Raw genomic sequence first — 16,536 nt, 5'->3', positions numbered from 1 at the left:
GTTTTTCTGATTTAATTTGCAACTTATCACGCACATTATCGTGAACAATCTTCAATTATCGAAGATTAAAAACAACATCAGTAAAAGGATTATGTGAAGGATTAATTCCTCAAAGAAAATTATTTCAATCTTTTCGATTCTTAATAATACATTTGGACAGATATTGAAGGAAAGTCCTATGCAACCTTTCAACTAAACCATTAGATTAAGGATAAAGAGGCGTGGTCCTCGTATCTTTAATACCAAAAAGACTCATCACTTCCTTGAAGATTTCAGATTCAAATTCTCTACCTTGATAAGAATGAACTTCAATAGGAACACCATATCTGCAAAATTTTCAAGTTACTAGAGCCTCAGCAATAGTAGAAACCTGATGATTAGGCAGAGGAATCGCCTCAGGCCATCTAGTAGAATAATCTGTAACAACAAGTTAAAATTCATTTCCAGAAAAGGTTTCAGTTAGAGGACCAAGAATATTAATGGCAACCCTTTCAAAAGGAGAACCGACATTATAAATTTGAAGTTGACCATGAGACTTTTTATGGGGACTCTTTTTAGCGAAACAACCTTGGCATTTTTTATACCAAATCTTAACATCTTGTTTGAGAGTTGCCGAGAAAAATCGTTGACGAATTTTCGTAATTGTTTTATTGATTCAAAAAATTACCACCAGAAGGAGAATTATGAGCCTCAAGAATTATTTCATTCACTTTAGCTGGAGTAATGACAACTTGAAAAATGAAATGAAAAAGATTTGGAGCTTCCCAAAGTTTAACTAAAACGCCATTTTTCAATTCTCGAGAATTCCAATACAGTAAATAAATTCTAAAAGTGGAATCAAAATGTGAAACGTCATTAAACTCGAGAATTTTTTTTTCCTGTTTGAATGTAATTAACAAATTCAAAATAGTATCGTCGTTTCGAAATTTAATTCAATCAGAATCATTGTCAATTTCACAAATGACACAAACATATGCTAACTATCACATTTCTCATTAGAATCTGTTTCAATACATTTTTTACAATCACACGGACGCCGAGATAGGCCATCAGCATTATCATGTTTAGGACCAGGTCTATGCTGAACTTCGAAATCATATTGGAATAAGATTTTCAACCAACGGGCTACTTGATCTTAAGGATTTTTGGAAGAAAGTAACCATGTGAAAGAAGCATGATCAGTTCTAATAGTGAACCTCTTGCCAAGAAGAATATGACGAAAATGGTTAACAGAAATAGCAATAGCTAATAATTCTTTCCTAGTACCACAGTAGTTACGTTTACGATTGTTTAAAGTTTTCGTAGAATAAGCAATAACTATTTCATCATAAACATTCTCACAATTTCTATTAACTAGAATTTTTCCAGATAACACAGTACCAATGCCAACATTCAAAGCATCAGTATCACGAATAAAAGGATAATTTGAGTCCGGATAACCTAAAATTGGAATAGAAGTGAAAATTTGTTTTAATTTTTAGAACCTTTGAAAAGCTAAATCATTCCAAATGAAGTCTTCCTTTTCCTGACTAATGAGATATGGAAGTTTTGCAATAGTAGCAACATTGTTGACGAGTTTCCTATAATGAGAACCAAGACTTAGAAAACTTCTAAGTTCAAATTTATTTTGAGGAACGGGCCGATTAATAATGGCAGGAATTTTATCTGGAGAACTTTTAGTACTTCACCAAAAACTACATGTCCAAGGAACTTCTTTTTGGAAAAATATACATTTCTTGGGTCTTACCTTAAGAGAAGGATGTAAAAGTCTTTGAAAAACATTGTAAAGATAAAAAAAATGTTCATTTAGACTTTTACTGAAAATAATTATATTATCCAAATAAACTTCATTTTCAGCGAAAACAACCTTTAAATTAACCATAATATCGGAAATATTAATTTCCACAATCTTGATAAAATTAAAATCAAATTTGTTACCTAGAACTGTAAAAATGGAATAAGAAACTGAAGAATTATTCATAGCAGTTACCTTTTTTTTAAGTAAAGAAGTACTAACAACCGTAATATCAGCAGCAGTATCAACTGTCATGATACATTTTTTACCATTAATTTCCCCTTTAAGTGAAAGTTTTGGTATCGAAGAACCAGAAGAGGAAGAAAAGTCAATTGAATTAATTTTTAGTTTCGACGAAATTTTCTTCTGTATGAAGTCTTACCAGTAGACTTATTAGAATTATGAATATTTAATAAACTAGCTCAAACAGCTTGAAAACCGGACGATTCTTTTCAGAATACCCTTTTTTACCACAAATCCAATATTGAAAAGTTTGCAAAGAATTTTGATACAGAGTTGGACTTAAAGTTACCTTCGAAAGAATTTTAATGATTTTAATTATCTTTTTTGAAATTATTTCTAAAATCATTATTTTCATTAAAACTATCGTTAGTATCGCCATTTGGTTCGTTAAAAGTGTCCGGCCAGAGATCCCAGGGCTCCGACCCACCTGAGAGGATGACCGCTTTCTATATACGAACCGCGAGAATCTCATCCTGACTACGGCAGACTAGTATTGTTCGAAGCCCTGTCAGGAAGCGGTCCCTATTCCCTCCGAGGGCGCCAATCACCAGGACTATCACGTGCGCTATGTATTCGTGATAGACATTTCTCATGGCCTCCATGAGCTCTCTGTAGCGTTCCTGTTTACTCTCTTCTTTTGCACGTATATTTGTTTCAGCCGGGGCGCAATTGCTTACTTAGTAAAAAGAAGATCGCCTAACTGGAGTGCTAATGTCGAGCTTACAGACGAGAGCATCATCAAACATCTGGATGCTGGAGAGTCATACTGATATCTTAGACAGGCGCGATCTCCCTTACAGACCGTGTTTGTCATCAAAGATTCTTTCTGCAGTGAGTGCAAGTGGCGACTTAAGAGAATATGGGGTTCTAAATTATCAGGCCCTAACAAAGTCAAAGCAACGAATATGCTCGCTGTCCCAGTCTTGCTATACTCATTCGGAGTTCGTAAATGGCTCCAAAAAGAACTTAAAGAGTTGGACATTATCACGAGGAAAGTGATGATATCATATCGAAGTTATCACCCGCGATCTTCAGTCCAACGCCTATACTTTTCCCGTGATCTGGGAGGTCGTGGACTACGAAGTTAGAAATGTCTACATGACAGGTTAGTGATAGGACTGGCTTATGACATCTATGAGAGCTTTGATCCTCTTTCAAGTTTGTGAACAGCTTTGAACTACTGGAAAGTGATGCGTTCTGATATAGAACAGCATTTCAGGAAGCGCAACACCTCGGCTCAGTGTTTGACCCTAGCAGCCCAGACGGTCTAATGCTTTTGCAATTGACCAGAGAGCAGCGGAAGGTCAATATAAAAACAACCGAGCAGTTAAAACTGCTCGACGAACATGTGGCAAAGTCCTTACATGGTGTGTTTTACCGTCATCTCGAAACACAGGACTTGTCACACCAGCTGACTTTCCAACACCTTAAGTCAGCTGGCTTGTTCTCTGAGACCGGAGGATTCATTATGGCCTGCTAAGATGGTGTATTTTCCACCCTCGCCTATCAGCGTGACGTTATGCACGAGCAACTCGAGGACACAAGATGCTAAGTTTGCCATGGTAATGTAGATGAGACGATATTTCATGTCGTATTGGGTTGTTCAATATTAGCGCGCTCAGCATACATTCACAGGCATGACGCCGCTCTAAGAGTGCTGTATTACCACCTTCGGTACTCTTATGGAATAGACGAGCCACCAGTACTGCCCTATATGCCCGGTGAAATTGAATCAGTCGTTGAGAACCGGAGAGCAAAAATTTTATAGAATTACCCCCTCTCTACGCCTCAACGCATCGAACACAATAAGCCGGAAATTACTCTTTCCGACCATACCACTACGCACGTGTATTACATTGAGTTATTATTATTGTTAGTAATTCAATTCCTTATCTCTCGAACTAAGTCTTGAGTCTCCTTTCGACTTTCTTTATAACGCTCCTCTAAACGAATTTTATTTCTGTCCAACCTCTTTTCTGATAGATTTAACCTCATCTCTACGGCTAGAATCCTCTGTTAGTACCTACTTCAATACAATCGGCAAATTGAGTTCTCTTTACAGCTCGAGTTTGCCTACGACTTGGACTCTATAGCATGATAATCCAAAAATTCTGCAAAATTCACTAACAAACATATTCACGGCACGCGAGACGAACCACTTTCTGGCACTAATGTAAAATAAATCCAAATAATAACTTCAGATATTAATAGAAAAATGGTAATGCTCATTTAAGATTAACAGCTATAAATTCATTGAAGAAAAGACGTCCTGTCATGTCTTAGTTAAAAACTGGAGGTGAACAAACTATCTTCTCGTTGCTATAAACATCCTAATCGTCAAGCAACGTTAACAACTTATAAAACTGTCGTTAGTTTATTAGTCATTACGTACAAATATTTTACAATATAATAAATTCTCGCCCATCATTCTGAAATCAGTATACCTATTCATTGCATTCTATAATATTTGTTCAAATTGATTCTTTAATTGTCTTTCAGTATCATTTACAGGTGGCTCCATAATTTTTATAGTTTGAAATGTTGATTAAAATTTTTCCTTTTTTTTTTAAACTATATCTGTAAAGTAATAACCACCTTAGGTTCGAGTAATAACTTAATTTTCATTCTATAGGCGGAGAATGCTGACTTTGTGCAGTCAGCTCTTCTTTTTCTCATTTTTAGTATATGAACAACGGCTCGACTTTCTATTCTATCAGTTTTGTTCACATCAAAATTCCTCCAAGCACGTTGATTGTGCTCGAAAACTTGCAGCGAGTGTAAAGAGTGCATCCAATACGCTGGCTTTTTTACACTCAGTGCAGGACCCTCAGCAATCAAATTTCTTCCAATTTTTATAGTTTTCGGAATTTCGCCGAATGGCAGAGGTCTTTTCGCTCTTAAATTTGTTATTTGTCAATTTACTATAACTACAAATACGAAACGTGCTCCCCAAACGCCCTGTCGCAAATAAGCAACGTTAAAAATTCCTTAATTTTCATTTTGATGTCGATTCAATTTTGTATTCTTTAATTATTGTTTATAGGTATTTGTTACGGTCATTAAAAAGTTTTTCTTTGCTATTATCAGTATTGAATTGTAATCTCTATGATTTTATGAAGAAAGATATTATAAATATCTATTTAAATTTTCACGACCGGTTTTTGTAATTTTGTCTCCTCGCTTGATAGTTCGTCATGAGTTTCAACAGATAAAAAAAAAATTTTGATTTCAAAGATTCCAAACTTTGAATGCATTTTTCGTGAAGTCTACCATGTTCAGCTTTTAACTACGGCTTTGAAAGACAATCAAAGAAGCATTTTACTACCTAATATAGACCGTCGGTCCCAATCATTTCTAGTCAATGATTTCGTGCAAGCTGCTCCCGATATTTTTGATTTGAATATATCCTTTCAATTTCAGGTGGAGTGGAAAAATTACTGTACGATCGATTACCATCCCACATTTTAAGTCGTCACGGATTTGTGGGGTGTATTGCGTCACTAGATGTCAGCGGTGAAAGTATTGATCTATTAATCGATGCCGTGGTTCCAAGTACTTTAGTTGAATCTGGATGTAGTAGCTATACTAGTTTCTATGCAACAAAAAGATGTTCTCAAGAAAAATGCTTCAACAATGGCAAATGCATCCAAAAATGGAATAGTATCACATGTGACTGTGATATGACAAGTTTTGTTGGAGAAAAATGTGAAAATGGTAAGTTAAATCATTTAATTTACAACTAATCAGATGGGGAAAATATTTATTCAATTACGACTATTTCGTAAATACGAAAACGGAGACAAACATCCCTAACATCATTCAATATTATGTTACGTGTCGAAACACTTTCTATTAAGTATCTTTTGCTGATGTCAACTAGAGGCTAACACTGTCTATCTAAGAAAAACAAAATTCAAATCATAGCGCATACATTTTTTATGCACTCGTCTAGCAATTTTCAATTTTTATTATATCAACAATAATATTACGTAATGTGCACTAAGTCTCAACATGCACTCCACTCTTCATGTGAAGAGTATGAAACAATTTTTTAAAAATTTTTTCAGCATTTCTTATAGATAAATGCTATCCACAAATGTGTAATTTCTAATTATTTAAAATTTTTTCCAATTCTATTTGTAGGATTTTTATAAACAATTATCAACAGAATGTTGGATTTATTGAAAATTTATTTGTAATATGCTTATCTTTTTTTGTTTACATGAAAAATATTTCCAATAACAATTATTGTTTTTGGGAAATTCATTTTTTAATAATGAGCGATGATTTTCTGAATGATGCATCCGGGAAAATTATAATATTTTTTTTAATTGTCTTTTAAACAATTTTTTTGTCATTACTATTTTTTTTTTTACTTCATCTATTCTTTCCAGTTACTTCATCATTATTACAAACTAGCTGTCACTTATTGATGTTCCTTAAAAATTTTTAATAATTACTAATTGGTAATATAAAATATTTTTTTACATTTCTTTCATTTATTCTGAGTTGCAAATTATTTTTCATAGTTTTTTATAAAAAAAAAAAAAAATTCTACGCACTTTTCTCGTGTATTTGGTCTATTGTACGTCTTATTCAAACAATTTTTACTCAATCTAGAGTATGGTTAAGTTTTTCAAATATTTTATTCTACACGTTGCAACAGTTATCGCTTACGTGACCTTACGCACTGGAAGGCCCAGCCCCTTTACAATTGGAACGTGTAGAATCAAATATTCGAAATTTGCACAAATACTCTATTCATCATCTTCTACAAGAATATATGACCGAAAAATTTTTATTCTTCTTTCATAATCAGTTGTCTATTTTTGTATGCTGTAACGACGAAACCACAGTCACGGCTATCTCTTCCTTCAGTTTTTTGATTTAACCTCTTGTCTTCCTCCTTCATTTCTAATCTTCTTGTAATAGTAACACTGTATAGTCTTCTCGCTTTCGTTGACGTTCTTCCTTTATCGACCTTTCAAACAGGTGTAACATTGTTTATCTTCAGCTCTCTATGAAATTCTAAGCTGTTTGAAATCTATTATATTTCGAAGAGAGCCGGCTAACAACTTTGGTGATAAAAGACAACTCTGAGCTATGTACTGTACTACAAAGTCACGTAGGCCCATTTTTAGTTTGTGATACTTTTGCATGTACATTAACTTCAATGGTTCACTTCTCTGCTCAAGAACAGTGCTCAATTTTAATCTCATTTTCGACGGGACGTCGTTTTCGTTGGAGTTGCATTTCCACTCAGGACTGGCCTTCTTCTTTCACCACTTACCACATCTCTTCCATATGCTACGAAGCCTTGAGTCATCGAAAATTTCCCGGCTTTTACAACACTGACTCAACTAAGCACCTTTCTCAAAAACGTTAATTATTCCTGCAATAATATGCCTGGGCTAATAACCGGATTGTTCAGTGCTAGCATTTTGAACGAATGTGACATATCTTGATCATTTAAAAAATTGTAACATTATTTTTTCGCATTCATCTTTAATACTGTAATGAATGGATTTTTTCACATCCTATATTTATTTTAATTTTAGTTGATAGTCATTATTTTATATGTATATGAAATTGTGTGCTTTGAACAGAAATATTATTATCTTTTAATTGAAAATTGTTTAATACTCAATAGTTAAAAATGAAAGTAAACTCCTTCAATATCGTTCGGTTACTTTTAACAATATTTCAAATTATGAAAGTTATGGAGACACCTGTAGATGATGCTGAAATACAATTGAAGAGTCACGTTAAACAAATACTATGGAATTTTTGGAACGCAACGAACGACTATGCTGATATCGAAATGATGGAAGAGCATTCATTACATTCTGGAGAACCGTATAATGATTGGAAACCAAAAATTTTACAGGACGAAGAATATGCATCTGCAATCCATGAACCAAAAGTGTTTGATAGAGCATGAGTATTGGCAAAATTCATTGTGAAATTCCAGGATGTAAAAATATTGCAATTGTCCGTTGTGCATGTTGTAAAAATCATTGCGTCTTCAACATTTTTACGATAATTGTCCTACATGTAATACGTACAATAAATAAATAACTCATCTTCTTCATTTTAATACAAATCTGAGAAAAAAAGGAATATTCCCTTTGACATCGATTTCTATGTTATTTTTGAAATTGCTGTTCAGACTTTGAGTCGGCTGATTAACAAACAAATACTAAAACGAGCCTCGGTGGGCTGAAAAAGGTTGGATACGAGAAGGTTCAGAGAATAAACTTGCACTAACACACAAGGAATATGGTTTTCTGGAATTATTATTAACAAAAACATTGAACCTATGACTATAGATATGATTAATCACTAATTGTACGTGAGTTTTCCATTAACCGTTCATTTAATTCACTAAACCGAGTCGTCTGCGTAATATAACCACAAAAAAAATCTCAGACCACGTGTAGCGACAGGCACACAATACAGTGGAGTTGTTCGGATGTGTGATATACGTGTGACTGTCCAGGAGGCACTATGGCGTCGACGCCAGCACAGGCGTTAAACGTCGACTTTATACGTTGAAAACAACATAAAAAATAATGAAAAATACCTTTATTTACATATTCATAGAACTTGAGGATCTACATTTTTTTTTATTCAATATAACGAAAAGTCTATAACTCAAAAACTATTAATTATTCGTTAATGGGACCGATTTTAATCGAAAGAGTATAAAAATTTGTGGGATGCATCTCTTTACAATTCTTAAAATGACATCGAAATCGATGCCACAAAAAAATATTCCCTTTTTCCCTAGATTTGTATCAAAACGAAGAAGATAAATTATTTATTTATCGTACGTATTACATATATGACAATAATTGTAAAAATGTTCGAGTCACAATGATTTTTTACACCATGCACAACGGATAATTACAATATTATTACATTCTGGAATTTCACAACGAGACTTACAGTTATTTCCAAAATCGACTGGATTTTTAAATTTATCTGGTTTAATAAATGTATAACTACTTTTAAACCATAAATAACGAAGAAAATTAATATATCGCAGAGACGAGAGTTGATTATGAGTCAGTTATTGTAATTTAATAATATTATTTCTCAAATGTAAATTTACACTTCCAATCCTTATATGATTCTTCCAAATGCAATGAGTTCTCCTCTATCATTTCGATGTCAGTATACCCATTTATTGCATTCAAAAATATTTCTTCAAAGTGATTCTTCAATTGTATATTAGCATCAACAAGTGAAAATTGTTCTTCTTAAAAATAGTTTATCATTGACTGCGATAAGAATTATATCTATTGTTGCCCACGTGACGATAACAAAAAATAATATGTTGACTAATCATAAACTACTCAGTCTCTCATTACGACGTATTTTTTCGGTGATTATTGTGACTCTAAATAAGTAATCAATAACAATCAAAAATTTTTTAATTGCGTTTTTGTTCACTGTCGTTAATGTTATTTTAAAAATTGCAAATCCACGTATTTCGTAAATTTTCATACTTTTTCGATTAAAATTGATCCCATTAAAGAATAATTAATAGTTCTTGAATTGTAGATTTTTTGTTATTTTTAATAAAAAAAAAAAATGTATGTCCACAAGTTTTGTAAATATGTAAGTGAAAGTATTTCTTATTATTTTTTATGTTGTTATTAACGTATAAGGTCGTTTTGGAAAATTTGGATTAGAAATATGTGAAAATCAAAAATCACTTTTATAGGGTGTCAACTTTGGTGGTGCTTTACACCCCTTGAAAACGTTTTTCGGCAGAAAAAAAATAATTCGTAGTTTATCATTTACAACGTAGATAATTAAACAAAATCCTCAGTTAAATCGACGGTGACCACCTCGCGAGGTTTCCTTGTGAGTCAATATGAGTGGTAAGTTGAGCAAAGGCGTGACGTTTCGGCCACGGTTTTCTTTTCTCGATCATTGCGAGTTCTTCGCCAAAATGACTGGCTTGAGTGTGCTGAACCCAGAACATTAACGCTTTGTCAATGTCCACTGCGTTAGTTGGCTACTTGAACGATCATCCGGCTCATTGAGATCTAACCTTAGGTTTGATTATTTGGCTATAAATATCTGCACCAAGTATGATGACAACAGGTCTGGCTACCATGTAGTCTGGATCGGCTAACTGCTAGTCTACAAATTGTGGCAATGGACCAGACGTACCAGAAAATGATGGTAACAACCTAGTGAGATCTTTGAGAATGTAAGTGCCGACGTTGACTGAGTCTGTTGAGTCTCTGGACGTTAATATGAGTACAACTTTTCCCTTTGCCGTAACAGTAGGCGCTGCTCCTACCCAAACGGTATGAGTGTAAGTAGGAGTCAGGAGGTTAGTTAAGCTGGTTGCAAGGGGAACTTGTAAACATTGAGTATTATTAAAGAAGCATAAGGTGAGTGCGATAAGTTATGATCTGTATTAATGGATGCAGATGGGTAATTGGTTCAAGTATATGAGTTTGTAAGTACATGAACACAAGAAAAAGTATTATTGGGCACAGGATACTGGAGAACAGTATTAGAAACTATTGAAGACTGAGTCTGCACCTTGACTAAGCTCGATGTTGAGTTGTCAGTGGAGAAGAACGATGGTGAGTGACATAAAGAGTTGGTGTATAAGTGCAGTTTTTCGTGAATTCTGGTGTTGCTTATTGAATGCGGACTAGCATGAATGTTACGTTGAGAGCGTGTATGCTCAAATGAGTGCTCAAGCAGAAGCTTATAATTTCATTGTCGAGTGCTACAAGGAAGAGCAAAATTGTAGAGCATTGTATGATGCAAGCCTCCACAGTGTTTGCACTATTTTGTGGTGTTGCACGCCTCTGGCTTATGATGTCTTGAACAGTTATCACATAACTTCTTGTGGCGTTCGTGATCAATCCGCAACGGTGAATGAACTTTTCACAGGTGATGATGTAATACTTAGGATCTCTATACATGTCACACGGAGACTGTGGTTTTCTACCAGTACCTGACTTTTCAGTGCATCTAAAGGCTTGTTGAGCTCCAGCTGAGTGCTGTTGAGTACTGGATTAGTGCAGTGTAGTTGTCTGAGGTCGAGCGCATATGTTATGAGTTCGAGCTGACTTGTGAGTCTTGATCTCCTTGAGCATCTGAGTCACTTGTTACCTCGTCTATTACTATAAGAGGTCGTTTAAGCTAACATTCAGGTGCATGAGGGGTGTCGAGTTTATTGGCCTTTTTTTTATCAGCTATTGTAATGAATAGATGAGTTGAAGTATTACACAAAACTAACAATAAGTTCAGTCAGAGTCAAAATGATCACTGAATTGAGCATTAAGTTAAGTTGAGAAATTTGAATGCAACTGAATGTGTTTACTCAGCACTATCGATGAGTGTTTAGGTTTGTTGAGTATACTAGACACCACTGGATAAGTTGAATAAAAATCACTACACTAAGAAATGAATCGGTTTAGTTTTTTAATGAGCACCACTTCAAGTGTAAGATGATTATCACTTTATTCGGAAAAAGAGGTGCTTGATGATAATCACTGAGCACTAATAACAAACATAAGTACCACTACGAATAGATGTTCCGAGCGCAAGCGAACACGAGTAATGCTAATTTTGACAGGCTGCGTTGTACACTTGAGTCCGTCGAGCTCTATTAGATGCTTATTTTTATTGAAAAGTGAGAAAAAATGAATGCATTAATTTCAATTATGAGTTCTGTGAGTTACTGAGTTGAGTTAATGGAAACAAAATTTGATCTCGATGATCAAAAGTCGAAGGAGGGAGGGGGATCTATAACTATCTGAAAAACATCGAATGTCTGTCGTAATAATCCTCAATTTATCCGAAGAATGATGTATCAGTATTTCTAAAACTCTTATCTGAGTAAGATTATTCTTTAATATACAAAAATGAATGCTGTTGTGGGAAACGTACACGGTTATACCTTTGTGGATAGTGAGTTAGTTGTTAAAGATTTTTACATCATCTCTTTGAATAATTTCCAAGATAAATCGTTAGAACGTGCTGTGTTGTTTCAACCTTCAAAAAGTTTTGCATCTTAAGAGTGCAATCTAAATGAAGTGGAACTAAATTTTATGGGATACTTATGCTATTTACGGAATTGATTGGGAATGTGGTAAAGTTCCATATGATCATCTAAAAAAAGTCATAACGAATGCATTACAAAATGCAATATATATTTATGTTGCTGATGATTTACAAGAAGATATTTCTCTAGAATTTTCAACATCAAATCGAGTAATAACTGATATTTCAATTTTTGAATATGGAACATTGAGCATAACATTGGCGCACAAACTTGATTGAGCACAAATTGAATAAGTATGATATAAAAATCAAAATTATCTTCTTCTTCTCATCGCCTAATTCTTATTAAACATAGATGTATAGAAGAAAGCAAATAAGGTTCTTTTTTTATAAAAATGATAAAACATAAATATGGTTACATAGACTTTTGTATTTAATCTTTTACACATGTTAAAATGAATTATAAAATATACAATACTTAGTACTGATATGAAATTGTACTTGTATAAAATTATTTGATACTGATTAATAGATTGAATAGTTAGAAGCCTCTTTCTTTGGAGTAACTGCAACAAAAAATAGAAAAACATAAGTTATTCGAAAATAAATTTTTTTATAGCAGATACAAAAGTTTTTAAATACTTACAAATGATTATGAAATGAGAACATGTTCATAAAAGCGTTCAAATGAGTTACATCCAGTCCCATAATATTTCATGTATAAATGATCATCTATGCCTTTCGGAAATTAAGCAATTGTTTTTCATCGTCTGCCGCCAATACTTTAACAATTCTCTTTGAAAGGAAAACTCTAAACTCGTCGTCCAGAGTTGCCACAGCAGCATCACCGTACTTGGCTGCAATCAAATTCAATACCGTCACTTTATATCGTTTCGATAATTCCAGATCCTTCATTTCCTTTGTTTTGAAGATTTTTTTGGCTGAGGTATTGAATTCTGATGGATCCATCGTTATTCACAAAGAGAAAAGATATTTTTCAACCTACAAAGATTATAAAGTATCAAACAACTTTTCGTTTAAGAGTGATTTTCTAACTAAAAACTCTCATTTATAGCACTGTTCGCCTCAATTTTATCCCTACTATTTTCAAAACTTACCCTGTCTTTACTAACTAAAGTTTTCGACTTTTTCTCCCCCCCCCCACGCATTTACGGAGGCGTTGATGCACTTTTAATAATTTTCCATCTGAAGTTATCAACCGCTCCTTCACCAATAGATTTTCATTTTTCCTCACCCCATGCATTTTGGGAGGAAGCGTTGATGTTCTTTCCAATGATGCCCCATCCAATGCATCTTAGAGGTCATTGGCGTCCTGCTCTTATGGGAGATGCTTGTGGGATGCACCTTTCAAACATTTTATATATTTTTCAATAAATACTTAATGTTTAATTTATCGAATAAATATTTTTATATTTAAACGGGTAGGTGAACAAAGATCAAAATACGTATATAATCATCATGCTACACGATTTTTACTTAGTCGAAATGAGCGAATATACGATGGACTTCAAGCGGATTAATAATCTTCACGATCGCTTACTTTCACGATTAGAGTCAGTTCGTCGTTATTTTGGACAACAAGAGCAGTGCGATTGAGATGAAGTTAGACGTTGGCTAGATTTAACAAGTAAATTTTTAATATCGGTGGGGAATAATTCAAAATATCCATCGTTACCATTATCTCAAAAGTTTAAAGTTTCAAACATTATTGTGAGAGTTGAACATTGAATACCAAAAATCCATGAAGATTATAATTCTTTCCAAAGTGTTTACGAGGAACTTGAAAAACTAGTGAGTGGTGGTGTAATCAATAATACATTATCTAAAACAACGACAACATCCTCAAGATCAACACCATCCGCTACAACAGCGACATCATCATCAGCAGCAAATCATCATCGTCAGCAGTAGCAGCAGCATCTACCGGCCTCAAATGATTGATTCGGTCAGCGCTTTTAAAAATCGCCTCAGTACTACTCATGTAATAAGAAATCCTAAATTTATATATTTAAATTTAAAAAATTTTCTTGAAGTATGCGAAGAATTAGTAACGGATAAAGTTAAATATTATCAATTATTAACAAATCATTTGCTTGTAAATTTTGAATTAGCTTGTACATTTAAAAATATAAAAAAAGATTCGATAGTGTATGGAGAAAAGCATTTCAATACAAAAAACATACAAGTACTGATTTCAACGAAGTTTTCAAATCATTTATGAAATCATACTATACCGCATTTATTGAAAGATACAGAAGAGTTTCGAGAACGTGACTCTAGGTGGTCAATGGTTACAATCGATAGCTTATAGATAAATATCAATAGGTATACACCTTAGAAAGGATCGAAATATATAAAGAAAAGTAAAAAACAAAAAAAGCACATATTGTGATCTTCCTAGTTGAATAAAAAGAGAAGCTGTTTTAAACATAAAAAATGAGAAAGATGAATACTGTTTTCTCTGGTCAGTTCTCGCTTCGTTACATCCAGCATGAGATGCGCGAACAAGTAATCGTATATCAAATTATAACGAACATTTTGATACCTTAAAAACAATCTTATTTCCAACGCCGTTGAGTGATATTTGTGAATTCAAGAAATTAAATGGTTTAATTATTAATGTTTACGGTTTAGATGATGATAATGACATTAGACCAGTTTATTCAAGTAAATATTATGATAACAATAAAAATCGTATTTATCTTTTGATTTCTGAGATAAAAGTAGATAAAAATAAAAAACTAGTTTACGATTAGTCAGTTATTTAATCTCTTTTTCGTTGAGTATCAAGTCAACTATCTAATCATAATAAGAGTATAGATCTCTGTGACCGTTGATCAAATCACTTTCAAATGAAAGAATCCAATGATAAACATATCCAAGATTGTATTAATTTCAACGATCGTAAAATTTTATTCCTCGAAGAAGAAAATTTAAAAATAAAATTTAAAAATTCTATGTATAAAGAAAAAGTACCTTTTGAAATTTATGCTGATTTAGAGTGCATTATTAAACCACCTATTAAAGAAAGATCTGAACATATACCATGTAGTATAACTTTTTATATACATTGCTCGTATAATGATTCACAATCGAGATTTGCTCTCAAACGTGGGGAAGATTGTATAAAATGGTTTATAGCTGAAAGTTCGCGATCATTGTCATTTAACAGGAAGATTTCGTGGTCCAGCTCATAATGAGTGTAATTTAAATTATCAAATAGAACCTATAATTCCAATTGTTTTCCATAATTTATCAGGATACGATTCACATTTTCTTATTGAATCATTATCATCATCAGATGTTCCTGGTACTATAACTATTACTCCTATCAAAAAAGAAAAATATATATCATTCTCCAAAGTAGTTAAAATCGATAGACATAGAAATTCAGAAAGATCGAATGATGATAATGATGAAAAAAGAAAAAAAATTCAAGCATACAGCTTCGTTTTGTAGATTCATTCCGTTCCATGAGCTCTGGTATCGATAAATTATCTAAATCTTTATCTAATGATGATAAAATAATGACGTGTAGGAAGTTCCCCGATGAAGAATCATTTAAATTAGCAATATGCAAAGATGTATTTGAGCTATTAAAATATCTCAAATTGAGCATCATATAGTTAGTGAAAAACATAGAGTGAGTACAATTTCTTAAATAAGAAAAGCTTTAAGCGCAGAAGATGATAAGCGAATGGTGCAAGAAAGGAAAACTGATACATTTCATGGGGGTATAAGAATAATAATAGAGCAATCACATTAAAAACATGGGAAAAAGGGCGAAAAATAATAAATAAGAAACATGTTTTTATTTATTAGGAGCATTTACTGATACAAATTGTGCGTTATTTATTTGAATTAATAAAATTACAAATTTTTTATATCTATCCAACTGTTATGTGGTTTATCAAATCCTAACCATTCAACATACATTTTTCTGCTTTTTCAACACTTTTCCAACAAGGTAGACATCTGAATACTGGACTTTGGTAAATTACTCGGTGTAGAATTTTCCCTCAATTGGCTGATCTTGATAATTAATGAATTCATATGTCACAGGTCTTGTATTTTTGATGATTTCAATTGTGAAAATTTCAACTGTCCAATTGGGTGTATATCCTTTTGCGAATGCATGTTTATATTTACTTTCACACACTTTATCTCCAATTTCAAATTTTAATTTTAAACGTTTATTTACTAAATGTAAATGTTCTTTATAAATGTCTTGAAGCAATTGTTTTTTATTATCAACTGTTACATCTTCCGGTTTCATTTTAATGGTACTATGTATTGTATTATTATATGATTTCATAAAAGAAAATAAAATATCAATTCATTTATAATTTCCACGTATCGTAAATTGTTACCACATTTTATTTTTTAATGTACGATTAAATCGTTTACATACGCCTTCAGATTTGTAAATGTTGAAA

The 16,536-nt window shown here is 32.9% G+C and overlaps 1 protein-coding gene across 2 annotated transcripts in view; it reads left to right on the top strand.

The window, feature by feature from the left end:
• The window catches only part of Nrx-1 (Neurexin 1), a 763,150-nt gene that overhangs the window by 688,274 nt on the left and 58,340 nt on the right, over positions 1 to 16,536 (top strand). For both annotated transcript variants that reach the window (XM_035088915.1, XM_035088914.1), the window contains one exon: positions 5,459 to 5,752. In XM_035088915.1, the coding sequence (XP_034944806.1) occupies positions 5,459 to 5,752 (294 nt within the window). The remainder of the gene's footprint in view (positions 1 to 5,458; positions 5,753 to 16,536) is intronic.

The sequence above is a fragment of the Chelonus insularis genome, unplaced genomic scaffold (genome assembly GCF_013357705.1).
Source record: "Chelonus insularis isolate UGA/USDA-ARS -01 unplaced genomic scaffold, ASM1335770v1 contig_56_pilon, whole genome shotgun sequence".
In the NCBI taxonomy this organism is placed as follows: domain Eukaryota; kingdom Metazoa; phylum Arthropoda; class Insecta; order Hymenoptera; family Braconidae; genus Chelonus; species Chelonus insularis.
The sequence above is the reverse complement of the archived record's forward strand: the minus strand, read 5'-3'. Positions and strand labels throughout refer to the sequence as shown.